At 43.9% G+C, this 14,704-nt stretch overlaps 1 protein-coding gene across 6 annotated transcripts in view; it reads left to right on the top strand.

The window, feature by feature from the left end:
* LOC147021440 (uncharacterized) overlaps positions 1–14,704 on the top strand; it is a 70,971-nt gene that overhangs the window by 36,745 nt on the left and 19,522 nt on the right. For 3 of the 6 annotated variants that reach the window (XM_085891369.1, XM_085891371.1, XM_085891368.1), the window contains exon 2: positions 7,455–7,634. In XM_085891369.1, the coding sequence (XP_085747495.1) occupies positions 7,455–7,634 (180 nt within the window). Of the gene's footprint in view, positions 1–5,256; positions 5,291–7,454; positions 7,635–9,738; positions 12,002–14,704 lie in introns of those variants that run through there. The other 3 variants (XM_085891367.1, XM_085891370.1, XM_085891366.1) reach the window with 2 other exon arrangements.

Genomic DNA, 14,704 nt, shown 5'->3' on the forward strand with positions numbered 1-14,704 from the left:
CCATGGAGAAAATTGAAACTTGGCACATATCAAATATTCACTCCCCATGGGAAATAAGTTTGATTTTTTTTTTGATGATGTCAAAGGCAAAGCTTCACAGGAATGATCGCGTATCCATGAAGAACAAAAATTCTACACCTATGACATCTAAGGACACATGGTTTGGCAGCTATGATTTATTTTGAAGAATAAATCTTTAAAAACCTTCTCTGGAACAGCTTGACAGATCAGGTCAGGATGGGAGCATGTGCTGGAGCAGCACGTCGCTGCGTCCACTTTCCGCCGGGATTCCAGGGGCCTCCGTCTGGCCATCCCCAGGCAGATGACTGGCTCAACCCCATCTCCTGGAGATGCTACTCAATCTGCTGCAACCACAAGGCACGTGGTCAGTCCATTGGCCTCCGCCATTCATGAGGCTCCCTTGCTGAGAGAATCTGGTGAGCAGCATCAGGGTCATGAAAACGAGTCGCATGTCCATACAGCCACAGCTGACGCTCACGGACAATGCAGGTTACAAACCTCATTTGAGTCTCCTTCAGCAACTGCTCATTGAACACAAAGTCTGACCAGTGATAGCCATGGATTCTCCAGAGACCTGGTACCAAAGGAATGAAGTCACCGTCTCAGATCCTTGGCCAGAGTCCAAGTCTCACATCCGTGGAGCAAGACTGTCAGCAACAAGGACCTGAAGACTCAGACTTTCGTCCTCTTGCATAGGTACTGGCAGCAACACATCCAGTGAATCCATGACTCCCCAGGCCTGGCCCAGACGTCTATTGACTTCTGGCTTCCAGCCAGCAGAGACGTGAATATAACTGCCAAGGTAAGTCGATCTCTCCATGACCACAACATCCTCGCCACAAACAGGTACAGCCAGGACAGCAGCATCCAAGATCTCATTGAAAGCCTCGATCTTAGTTTTGACCCAGGAAACCTGTAATCCAAGCGGCTCCGACTCCTCATTAATCAACTCGAGGGCCCCCAAAAGATATATTGAGTCTCCGTAAAGATGATTGCATCATCTGCGAAATAAAAGTCAGAGAGCTTGACATTCCTAAACGATGCACCGCAGCTTGATCTCTCCGACATCCTCCCCAAAATCCAGTCCATACAAGCACTAAAAAGTGTGGGGGCCAGTCCACACCCCTGACAAACTCCACGAACAACTGGAAATAAGTCAGAGGTGGAACCACCACATCTCGCAGCACTCTCATTACCAGAGTATAGTTCAGACATCAGATTGATCAGTTTTGGTGGCGCCCCATGAAGACCAAGAATCCTCCAGAGGGCATCCCGATTCACTGAATCGAATGCTTTACAGAGATCAATATCGACTGCAAGCAGCCCCTGCCGAAACCTTCGTCTACTTTCGGTGAGAACCCAAAAAGCAAGGATACGGTCAATCGTTGACCTCTTTGGTGTAAAGCCTGACTGCTCTGGACGCTGGTGCTCAAGCAGATGGTGGCGAACCCTCTCTAGAATTATCTAAGCAAAGACGTTGCCCGGAACTGAGAGCAGCGTCACCCCTCGGCAATTGTTGCAGTCCTGACAATCACCCTTCCCTTTCCAGAGAGAGGCAACAAGGTCCCTCTTCCAGTCAGTTGGGATGATGCCTGTGTTCCAGGCAGAGCACAGAACTGCATGCAACGACACGAGTACAGCATTTCCACCAGCCTTGAGAGGTTCAGCTTGGATGCCACAGATTCCAGGAGCTTTACCCCATTTCAACCAGTTCACCGCAGCCTGTTTCCACAAACAAAGGCAGACCTCAGTTGATTGGAGGGTCAGCAATAGGGATAGTGACACCCCGACATCTAACTTGACAGCTGGTGGATCAGCCTGGTGCAGCCGCTCAAAGTAACCATCCCAGTGGACTTTCACTTCGGACTCCTCTATCAAGTTTCGTTCAAATCGGGCAACGAAAAAAAATTATAAAAAAATCAATTCCCGATTCAATCAAGTACTCTTCGGGAGAATTTGATCAATGCAAACAACCACAGCAGTATAGTTCGTTGGAGCTATCTTTTTTTTTTTTTTTTCCTTGAAATGATTTATTTTTAAAATCTCAAACATTTCATGTAGACAAAGAACGATTTATTTTTAAGCATAAAATAAACAGCCATTTTGATCTAATACTTCTGTGTTCATTAATAAATAAAATTGTGTTTTGAAGATTACGCACAATATTTTCTTCGAATTTCTTTTCTCCATTTTTAGCTCGCCTGTTCGAAGAACAGAGAGCGATAGCGATACCCCCGGCGTGAGCGTCAGCGTGAGCGTGAAAATGTTAAAGTTTTTGGTGCAAGTTATTTCCTTTCTAATATTTTTATCTACCACACTATTTTTTTACTGATTACAATATACAAATACATATATTGCTTTTAAATTATTTCGATCAGACCACCGCAATGCTTTATAAAAAATATTATTAGACGAGTCTTTTAATAACGATAAATGTATAAACAGGCGAGCATTGGGTGGCTTTGACACCAACTCTCTGGTTTTTTCACATTGACACGCAATATCAAGTTTCGTTCAAATCAGGCAACGAAAAAAATTATGAAAAAATCAATTCCAGATTCAGTTAAGTACTCTTCGGGATTATTTGATCAATGCAAACAACCTCAGCGGTATAGTTCTCTGGAGCTATCTTTTTTTTTATCAACTGCTGTTACAACGGGTTCACGGGTCATCTTGTATATTACTAAAACTCTCATCTTGTATGTATGTATGTATGTATGTATGTTCCCAAAACACAGCCAAAACGGTCCACGATAGCGCAAATATTTTCGGCCCACATTACTCACCATTCGCCTGCGGTGTGCAGTATCAAGTTTCGTTCAAATCAGGCAACGAAAAAATTATTAAAAAATCAATTCCCGATTCAGTCAAGTACTCTTTGGGAGAATTTGATCAATGCAAACAACCTCAGCAGTATTGTTTGCTGGAGCTATCTTTTTTTTTTTCTTAAAATGATTTTTTTCATCAACCGCTGTCACATCGGGAACCCAACGGGTTCACGGGTCGTCTAGTTATTCATAAAATACATGCTAAATAAGCAATGAAATAATTTGTTGGTGGTTGCTTCGGATACACAGTGCAGCATGTTAAAATTGGTTATTGATGACAGTTTGAGTGTATGGCTAGATGGAGGTGCTGTGTCATGGATATGTCTCCAAGGTAAAGTCTTCATCGCTTAATATATTATCATATAAAGTGGTTTGTGATTAAAGTTATTCACATGTCATAATACAGTACTTTAAATAAAAGTAATCATTAAATAAGTTTGAATGAGGATATTTCATTGCTATGTTGACTGACTGGACACAACTTTGAGATTGTGGGTCTATTGATGTTGAGTATTCTACTGATGTGGACCGGAGACTGGGGTTGTGGATCTGTTGTTTGGAGAGGTTCTGGGCTGAAAGGATTGAAACCTTGAAAAACGGTGCCCAGCTGATGATCCGAGCTGTTGGGAAAATCAGTAAATTGCTTATAGGTAAAGGTTATAACTTCATATAAAATACACAACATGGCCAAAAGTAAGTAGACACCTGCTCGTACATCTCATTCCAAAATCATGGCCATTAATATGGAGTTGTTCCCCCCCCCCCCTTTTGCTGCAATAACAGCCTCCACTCTTCTGGGAAGGCTTTCCATGAGATGTTTGAACATTGCTGCAGGGATTTGCTTCCATTTAGCCACAAGAGCATTAGTGAGGTCAGGCACTGATGTTGGGTGATTAGGTCTGGCTCGCAGTCGGCGTTCCAATTCTTCCCAAAGGTGTTCGATGGGTTGATGTCAGGGCTCTGTGCACGCCAGTCAAGTTCTTCCACACTGATCTTGACTTACCATTTCTATCTGGACCTCGCTTTGTGCATGGGGGCATTTGTTATGCTGAAATGGGAAAGGGCCTTCCCAAAACTGTTGCCACAAAGTTTGAAGCACAGAATCGTCTAGAATATCATTGTATGCTGCAGCATTAAGATTTCCCTTCACTGGAGCTAAGGGGCCAAGCCCGAACCATGAAAACCAACCCCAGACCATTATTCCTCCTCCACCAAACCTCCAAAGCATCCACCAAACCTAGATTCGTCCGTCGGACTGCCAGATGGTGAAGCGTGATTCATCACTCCAGAGAACGCGTTTCCACTGCTCCAGAGTCCAATGGCGGTGAGCTTTACACCACTCCAGCCGACGCTCGACATTGCACATGGTGATCTTAGGCTTGTGTGCGGCTGCTCAGCCATGGAAATCCATTTCATAAAGCTCCCGCCGAACAGTGCTTGTGCAGTCAGTTTGGAACTCGGTAGTGAGTGTTGCAACCAACGACAGATGATTTTTCCGTGCTACGTGCTTCAGCACTCGGCGGTCCCGTTCTGCAAGCTTGTGTGGCCTACCACTTCGCGGCTGAGCTGTTGTTGCTCCTAGACGTTTCCACTTCATAATAACAGCACTTACAGTTGACCGGGGCAGCTCTGGCAGGGCAGAAATCTGATGAACTGACTTGTTGGAAAGGTGACATCCTTTGATGGTGCCATGTTGATTGTCACTGAGCTCTTCACTACATCCCATTCTACTGCCAATGTTTGTTGAAGGAGATTGCATGGCTGTGTGCTTGATTTTATACACCTGTCAGCAATGGGTTCGGCTGAAATAGCTGAACACACTAATTAAAAGGAGTGTTCACATACTCTTGATAATGTAGTGTCGCTTTCGTAAATACTTACCAGTATTCATCTATGTTTGTGTGTGTGCGTGTGTTTTGTTACGTCTGGCTTCCTTCTTGGGACAACAGTGTAGTCATTGGTCTTTATTTTGATTAAAAGTGAATAAAGATAGAACGTTAAATTTTTAATCACTTCCCCCCTTCCTCCCTTATCCTGACTATAATTTATGACCAGAGTTTGTGTTTGTTTGTTTCATGCTGTGACTCCGACAGTTCTGGGCCAATTACATCCAGACTTGTTACATGGAATCAGCGTGACCCCAGTTAATGGATAGGGGTGTTTTTTTTTTTTTTAATATCTTTGCTGGTGTAGTTGGGGGAGGGAGTGGTGGACACAAATTCTCTATGTAAATGTGTATCGTGTAGCACCACCTTCAGGTTTTCCTTGGTATTACAAGCCTCCACCATTTACAGTACAGTATTCCTGTTCCCACATTTTCCAGTGCAGTGGGGTGTTTTGAATTATAACCATTAGGTATGTTTTTGCTTCTTGCACGTAACCCGAGTTATTTTTTTTGCCTCTACAGAGCTATCAGTTGCCTATACACCACCCAAATAAAGGTATGCGTCACAAGAATGCGTTGCATGCTTGGAACAAGATTACCCGTAGGGGGGGGGGGTCCTCTGCTAGTAATATCAGCAACAATAATCGGGACAATAATTGGCAGTAATAATAATAATAACGTGTACAGGATATCTCAAAAAGTTGTGGATGGATTCGGATGAAATTTGCTGGACAGGTTGGGTGTGTTGAAAGGACTAATTGATTTGATTTTGGTGAAGATCCGAATCTGGATCTGGAGACGAGAATTATTTAATTTCTAGAGTGATTCTTCACCATTGACAGATCGGGCTAAAAACGATATAGTACTGTATAGCATGATATTTCAAAAATGTATTGGGCCCGATGTGTTCTCGTGGATCCAGCATTACGTGGCAGAGGTATGCGCTCTACCAAGTGCCCTTCTAGTTCCACATGCTTTCTCTGCTAACTTCACCCCATAATTTTGTCATCGTCCTGTTGAGTTAAACATCAGGGGAAAACATTTTTTTTTAATCGATTTATTTTGTGACTGCTTTCTTTCCTTGAGATGGAGCATTCCCTTTATGCTGTGTCTATCACCACTCATAAAGTGATGTTTTATCGGCAAAGTGAGACCCCACCCTCGGGGGGCCTCATCTCAAAAGATTATGAACCACAATCGGTCGTGTAGGGCTCCATTGTAATGTCGGGATCCCATGTAATTGCATGGGATGCACGCCCCTAACACCGCTTCTGGCTTCGAGGAAGAATGGACGGGGTTCGTATCAGTAGTTCGCGCTTGAAAGAATAGTTGGTCGGGCACTTCGCATCCCCTCGCTGATCGCTCTCGTGCATCTAAAGGAGACAAATTGGATAAAGTAGAAAAATAACGTGTGAGAATAGAAATAGTAGTGTCTATGTTGAGCCTGGCCTGACCTTCTGCCTCTCCAATGCACTCCACCCAATTCGCCCATTCCAGCACGTGCCATGGGTCCAGTTAAACCGCAGGAGAAAACCCAGCCAAACCAGGTCTCAACCAAACCCAGCTCCCCAGAGTGTTGAGTGTCCCGTGCTTTTAAAGCAACTCGAGAGGGGTGGAGTTTGCCTCATGTCAGGGTTCACGCCCTGCCCTCTGCAGGCGTGGTTATGGGGAGCATGGGTCACCAGTGCTTCGAGAGCAGCGTGCCCATTGGTCCTGAGCTTGCCCCGCCTGATGTCACACTTCCTCCAAACATGCAGTTCGAGAAATGTCCTCGTTCATATTCTGGTTGGGCCAGGCATATCATCTGGGTTAACATGGGGCTGAATGCAGCACCCCCATTTGTTGCACAAATGCCCAGCAAAGGGGCCAACAGCAGGCTGGACGGGCGCAGCGGTCGTCACCAGCTGGGAGGCACAATGAAGTGGCCAGTGGAGATCGTGAACTTTGTAAAGCGAGGCTTGGTTGGTAGTAGAACCAGTTGGAGTAGTGGGTATAGGATGTAGTGTGGTGGTTTGCGGGAACAAGGTGCAGGGAGGGAGGGTAGGGAGGAAGGGTGCTGGAATGGCGAGCTTGGATGGTGCTTGTAAATGATAAGGAACAAAGTCTTTGTATTTGAAAGAGGCGGGGTGGTTATGGATGATAGCGAAATGGTAAGTGGGTTTGTGGATCATATGATGGCAGAGCAGAGTGACGGTTAGGGTTTGGTATGAAGAAAGTGAATGAATGATGGATGAAGAAAGTGAAAGTGAGGCAGACCTACCTAAACCCACACAACGCATGTTTCCCTGCCCACGAGACACAATGGATGACCTTACCTGGAACATGTCAAAATGAAATAACTAACTCAAGAAACCACTGCATGTTGGTGTGCCATTGCCTTGTGATCTCGGTTCTCAAAACCGTAACTATATGTGTGTATATATATATATATATATATATATATATATATATATATATATATATATATATATATATATATATATATATATATATATAATGTATTTTTAGCTGTTTTTTTGGTCAATTTTATTTTGAGTATAAATCCGATGTGGTTGGGCTTTCCATTTTGGGATACTTTGGAGTTAAGAGTGCATTTTGATTGCAGTTATTTTTTCTTATCTCGATAAAATGGATGCTGTCAGCTCACATGGTCTTGGTGAATGTTTTGTTATGGCTTCTTACCTCTATGTCTTGGTGTTTTGCGATGTGCGAGATTTCAGGTGGAAGCAATTCTGCGTTCACGCCAGCGAAAGGGTCGCATCGAGTTCTTGGTCAAGTGGAAAGGATATACGGACAAGGAAAGCACGTGGGAGCCGATGGAAAACTTACAAAATTCTATGCTTCTGGTACAGGAGTATCTGCAAAATCTGAGAGGCACCAAAAAGCATGCTCGCCTGCAGGTACATAGTATTCGGCACCTTTTATTTTTTTTTAATGGCATGGTTTTTTTTTTCACAAGGTTAAATTTTCCAGCAGTGATGATTTCCACGTACAGTTGCACAATGGTGAAGTTTCCACTTTGTCAGCAGAGGAAACCAGATTGAAGTCAATGGCACGCCATCGCAAATCCCACGCTTCCCACCGAAAGCAAAGTTGAAATATGGCAAAACAAAATATGGTAAAATATTGACCCAATATCAAATTTCGAGTCGATTCTTTTTTCCTCTTGACCCCTTTGGTCTCAAGTCCCGAACCTCTGTGGCATGAACCCCCCCCCTCCACCCCCCAGTTGAAATATTAATAATCATTGCATATTGCATGCGTCCCCAATGTTGATTGCATATATAAAGCTTCATTTTTTTAATGTTTAAAAATGTGCCTGCAATTACATTTTTTGGTATTTGACCTTTTGACCCAGCGGGTGGGGCCAAAAATGATGCTGCTCTTGCACTTTTTTGCCATGTGGTGATCATAACCACCAAGTTTGGTGAATTTCAGCGCAACTGTTCAGGAGGAGATAGCGTGACAGACAGATTGACAGACAGATTGACAGACAGATTGACAGACAGATTGACAGACAGATTGACAGACAGATTGACAGACAGATTGACAGACAGATTGACAGACAGATTGACAGACAGATTGACAGACAGATTGACAGACAGATTGACAGACAGATTGACTGACAGATTGACTGACAGATTGACTGACAGATTGACTGACAGATTGACTGACAGATTGACTGACAGATTGACTGACAGATTGACTGACAGATTGACTGACAGATTGACTGACTGACTGACTGACTGACTGACTGACTGACTGACAGATTGACTGACTGACAGATTGACTGACTGACAGATTGACTGACTGACAGATTGACTGACTGACTGACTAACGAACTGACCCGATTACAATGTCCCCTGTTTTTTTTTCAAAAAGACAGTTGGGCAAAAAATGAAAGATGGGTTGAATATGAAGACTCGTGCTAACATATTTGTTCTCCCTATTTTACTGATGCCAGTATTGATGCTTACACATATTGTTTACTAACAGGGTTACCCGGCGTTGCTCGGTGCTGTTCCAATCCCGCTGGCATTTTGAAGAAATCAAATTTTGTTTTATGTTTCTTTTTTGTGGGGGTCTAAAACAACATTTCCCTACACCCACTAAGTAATGGGGTTCGGCATCAATGTAGTATTTCCTTTCACGTAGCTACAAAGGTTTAGGCACAACTGAGCGATTTATATAACATTAAAAAAACTCAATTTTTCTCAAAAAATATTTTGCCTAAAATATTCCACGACACTCATTGATGAACCTTTGAAAGTTTGACGAAGATTCGTTCAGCCATCTCTAAAAAAAATGGTGACACGCACACGGAATGGACACAGATCTCACACAGGAGTCGAGGTCCAAAAGTTTAAACATTCTCACCGATATAATAAAATGAACTAAATTGTGGCTGAAGACGGTGGATAGGAGGAGGATTGACGAACTGAGTGAGAAGATCAATGTGAGGATGAGCTTGACAGAGAGATTGGTAATGACCCGGCTGAGGTGTGTTGGGAACCTGGTGCGGATGGAGGAAGAGAGAATGTCAAAGAAATAGTCAGGAGGCCCAATGCAGAATAGTGTACGACCCTGCTGATTCCGTGTTAGAATAGTGCAACAGGTGTAAATTGACTGTCCAGACACACAGAAACGTGAATCAACTTGTTGCCAACTCTGGATATGGATAGTATGGCCGCCATGACAGTTTACAAAATGGTCGCCATTAAATACACTTTTCGTCATACTTCAGCCGCAAATTGACATGAAATTACAAAATTAGGGTCGATTTCCATGTTTTTGAGCATGCCTGAGCTGATGGGAGTATAGAAAAAAACATTGCTCCATCCATTTTCTAAAAATAATATGACTTGTTTTTCACTATATTATTTTTGAAGAAATGTTCAGGCTCGAATTAGAATGTCTGATTATACAAACCACAATCAATGAATTTTACAACTTTGCTATAAAATGAACCTAAACTACATAACTGTGTGTTTTTCTGTTACCCAGGACTAACTGAAAAATGAAAGCCGCAAGATTTCTCACAGGGGGTTCAAGGGATCGAGAAGAAGAAGAGCATGTAGACTGGAATAAATGCTTTATTTGCCAGGACAGTTCAAAAACTAGCAAGTCAACGCCACTTCGAAAGACTACAATCGTTGGTGTGAAAACTGTAGCTGAATGTTGCAAAGAAAGAGAGAAATATAATGACGCTAAATATGTTGACTCATTCTCAAGAATCAGAAAATATTCTGTACCAGAGCACGTCGAAAAGATTCAATGGCACAAATTCTGCTATAGTGACTTTACTCACGCACAAAAAATAGACAGACTGAAGTCAAGGATTCAGCCACAATCTGTGACTTACGCAGAAGAGATACCCACAACATCAGGTTCCTCAGAGAAATACCATGTCCCAAAGTCACCAAGATCCGCGCACAGCGCTATGGATTGGTCAAAATGCGCTTTCTGCCAGACTGACATTCCTGGAAAAGCTGGTGTCCTGACAAATGTTGAATTTGATCACACATCATCCAGGATGCTTAGTTTGGCCCAATTTGACCCCACCATGCATCACAGGTTTGCAGGTGTTTCAGACTTGATGGCAGCTGAAGGTAAATATCACCTCAAGTGTTATGTTTCTTTTCGCAGAAAGTATAAAAAGGAGAGTGGAGAGAAAAACCAGTCTCCTGAAAGCATCTGTTTCAGAAATGTGATGAACCAGCTTGAGAAAGCGCTGCAGAAGGGACATGTGTTTACCCTGAAAAACATCTGGGAACACGACAGCATGCTGTTATTGAATGATTTTGGAATTGAGGCTGGAGCCTACAAAAGCTACAATTTCAAGCAGAAAGTGGAGGTTCACTTTGGTAGTGACAAGGTGACATTGCAGCCATTGGATGTCACAAAACCCCTCATAGTTGCGTCCTCAACTGTGACAAAGTTTGCCATGAGAACCGCCGTGAATGATTTATCTGAAGAAGGTGAAAGTTCTGAAGAAGATGAATTGGCCCAGTGCAGTCTGCCTCATCATGAGAACGAAATCCTTAGCTGGATCTTCAGAGTGGGCATAAAGATTTACAGTGACGTAAAACACTCTCCAGGGCATAGCATTATCGGTGGACTGAACACAGAAAATGCAGAGCGAATTGTACCTGAAACCCTGTACATGCTTGTAAAGCTTCTTTGTGGTGGTGACAGCACTGACAAGATGGACAATGAAGAAGCGGATGAGACAGATACCAAGAACAAAGTTCTGAGCATCTGCCAAGACATTATTCATGTGGCTTCAGGACACTGATGTCCTCATTCTCCTTGTTGCCTATCAGTCGCATCTCAGTCCCTTTCTCTGGATGAATGCAGGGACACCCAAAAAGCAACACTACATTCCCATTGACTCCATCAATATCCCAGATTCGCAGAGGGAGTCACTTCTGGCATTTCATGCAGTGACAGGTTCAGACAGCACAAGCCAGTTTGCTGGAATTGCGAAGCGCTCTGCATGGGCTGTCTTTCAAAACAACTCCCACCTGTTGAATAACCTAGGCAAAGAGGAAATTCCTGATGAGAGTGTGATTGCAGATGCTGAGTCATTTGTCTGCAGGCTTTATGACCCTCATGGCCAAGATAACTCAATTCAGCGAGTAAGATGTGATCTGTTTCTCAGTCTGACCAAAGCTATTGAGAATCTTCCTCCAACTCGCGATGCTCTGATTCTACACATCAAGCGAGCGCACTACCAGACTTTTGTGTGGAGAAGAGCCTTGGAATCTGAACCACATCTACCTGCACCTGAGAACTGTGGGTGGGAACAGGTCGTCAAAGATGGCAACGAGACATTTCAGCCGCGACTCATGACTGCACAGCCTATTACTGCTTACTGTGTAGAACTGATGACATGCAAATGCCGTGGGTCATGCTCAACTTGACGGTGCAAATGTACACGGAATGGACTGTCTTGCACGAAAGCATGTGGATGCAAAGCCCTTTGTAGGAACCCGTTCAGTGTACAAGCCGATCAATAGCTCTGAAAATTGTACTTGGGTGTTCTCACAACACTTTTCTCTTCTGCAAAGCAACGTAATTTTGTGTTAGAAAGAATCTGACAGGTGTTGAAATAACCTTTGACTGACTGTAAACCCATCTCCATCAATAGTGCTAAACATTTTCTTTTTCACATTTGTTGCTCGTATGTGCATTTTCAATTTCGTCTTTAAGTTGTCAATTATGTGAAAAGTTGTGATCCAGTACAAAAATAAAGCACAAAATAGTGTTCCTCGTGTCAGATTACATAGTATTTCACAATCATGACAAATTTCTGGCTTGTACAATTTGCAGTAAGAAAAAGACTAAATCTGATGGCGGCCATTTTGATTACTGTCATGGCGGCCATAATATTCAGATGCAGACTTGGCAACAAGTGGAACTAGACTTGGTCATGCCTAGACTCTTCAAAAACACCAGTTGCACCATTCTAACATGAAATCAGCAGCGAACCTATTTTCTAGGCTAGCTACAGATTTTGGCTTCTAGACTAAAAGCTGATGGGTTGAAGGAGAGAGGTAGGAGGAAAAGCTCAGGTAGACCTGGGCTGAGATGGGAAGATTGTGTGAAGAGGGATTGTGTAAGTAAGATGTGGAAAAAGTTGGCTGGGGATACAGGACAGTGGATGAGTATTGTCCAGAAGGTGGGGCAGCAGCAGCTTGGTACCATTTGGCCTCACCCCGTATAAAGGGAAACGAGGAAGAATAAGGAGAATAATTGTGGTTGATAACGGACCAACATGTTCACGTACATGGAAGTCCTTATAGATGTGTAAACCCTGGACCATTTCTGATTCCATCCATTTTTCTCTCCCGTGCACCACACCTTTTGCACATGCATGTTGATGGTCTTTGAACCACTCGGGGGGGGGGGGGTGAGGGGGGCAGTCGTACAATTCTGATGCAGTGTTTGCTATCAGGGACCTTTGATTACGAGCCTCTTTCTTTTCCCTCCTCCCCATTCTTTTGGGGGGTTGTGGCCAGAGAGCATGTATGATCGTCCCATATCTTATTCATGAACTGGCTAGCCAGTTCTGGCATTCCACTGGAGCTGCTAAGGGAAGAAATCTGTTCAGGGTGCCAGTGATGACTCGCCTACTCTTCATTGGAAGACACCGTGCATCTTTAATTCCCACCAATAATAATCGATGCAAGCAGACAAATCCTCCTGCTTAACGTTCATTCAAGCAATGGCACCCTACTTCGATGCCCTGCCTTGAGCGCCAATCTGACGATTCATAGTCGAGTGAGGAATCGAACCCAGACGAGATGGCTAAGCACACTTTCCCTTGCAATTATGTGGCATCCTGTCAAACAGACTTTTAATAACCTTGCTCCAAGCAATTGGATTCTGTCTCTGCTTTATTGCAAAGAATGTAAATGTATCATCATGCTCTGATTGCCCCCCACCCCCCCCCAATCACAGATTTTAATTGCATATATTGTTTTGATTAGTCCATTTTCCTTTTATAATTGACCTGTGTGTTGTTCCCATGTGAGCTTATAACTCAGGATGTGCTGGCATCCCAGTTTCCCATTCCATATCGGTTGATTTGCCTGTGTAAAAGCACACCGATGTCTCGTAATGTCTGTCTTGCCTGTGTTGTACAAAGTCAGAAATGGTCCATGAGCCTAAGGCACTGCAGGTAATATTGTCGTGTGTATGCCTCCCACCCAAAATAACAAATGATATAAAGCTAGAACCCGATTCACCTTGAGTGAATATCCCGTGGATAGCCGGCTTGAAGCTTGATTTCGGTGATGTGCGACCCAAGTGGTATGGCGAAGCACCTCTGTCATTACACCTCGTGTGTGGATAAACATGCTTGATTTGCCAAAGCCATTATCCTAATTAATTTTTTTTTCTCTCCGGGGGGTTTTCAATTCACCCCAATCGGTCGACGTAGGAAAGGCAGAAAAAACACATGCAGGAACTTGGGAATAAATAAATAATTTAGTTGTACACAAGACGCACTGCATGAAATCCTGGATGAAATGGACACAATGAATAAATACATACAATACAGTACTTGACAAAGAAACCAACCCCAGGCTAATGGACCACACAAACAATCATGCACACTGTATCGGGTGAGATGCATAAAGGCTGGCAGTTCATCCCAGAATGAAACAGCATGTTGGAGGAGGTGGCAGAGTTCACTGATGCTGCATGGTGGCGCATACCTCTATCAAGGGGTGGTCAGAGAAAGTCAGAGAGAACGGCCGCCGACCTCCCGCCTTTATGAACTCGCACCCTCTTCCCGCCCTCAGGGCGTTTCCTCCCCCACCCGATGATCGTTGGAGTGCTGGAGACTTCCTATTTCCACACGTGGTGTGTGGAATGGAGAACTCACTGTGGCGCACGCCTCGAGCCAGCCAGCTACGTCGAAGTCTGAGACACCTGGAGCGCATCCCTCTCGCCCCGCCAGAGTCAGGGGAAACAGGTTGGCCCATTCACCAAGCTGAGCCACACCAGACAACTTTATCCTATCACAAACACTTAATACAGATAGTTCAAAAGTCTTATTGTGTGACTGCAGTGATTAAGGCCTTGTAACTAGCTGTTGACCTTCTCTCCCCTCCTCTGTAATGTCTTTAGACATAATTTTATGGACTTGTGTGAACCACTTGAAGAAAATCTTTAATATTCTCTTCCCATCTCCGAAACCTACCCTCTGTGGAATTGCCCCTCCATGAAGAGTTTGCAGTGCAAGGTGCCTCATTTTTGCAGAGGTCAATGTGTTATTTTCAGGACTGCAGTGCATGTGCCTGGTTGAAGCTGTGGTGACAACACACCACTTAAGATTGCTACGTTAGAACAACTTTGTCGTCTTCGTTCATGTGCAGCACAGAGCTATGAGTACCATAATTTCCTCGGGGAGGGGAGGGTGGGTTGGGGGTCAGGGAGCGTTGCTATGCCGCTGATCTATCGC

Source organism: Eptatretus burgeri, chromosome 8 (genome assembly GCF_056783735.1).
Source record: "Eptatretus burgeri isolate ZD-2024b chromosome 8, Ebu_testis_v1, whole genome shotgun sequence".
Classification (NCBI taxonomy): Eukaryota; Metazoa; Chordata; class Myxini; order Myxiniformes; family Myxinidae; genus Eptatretus; species Eptatretus burgeri.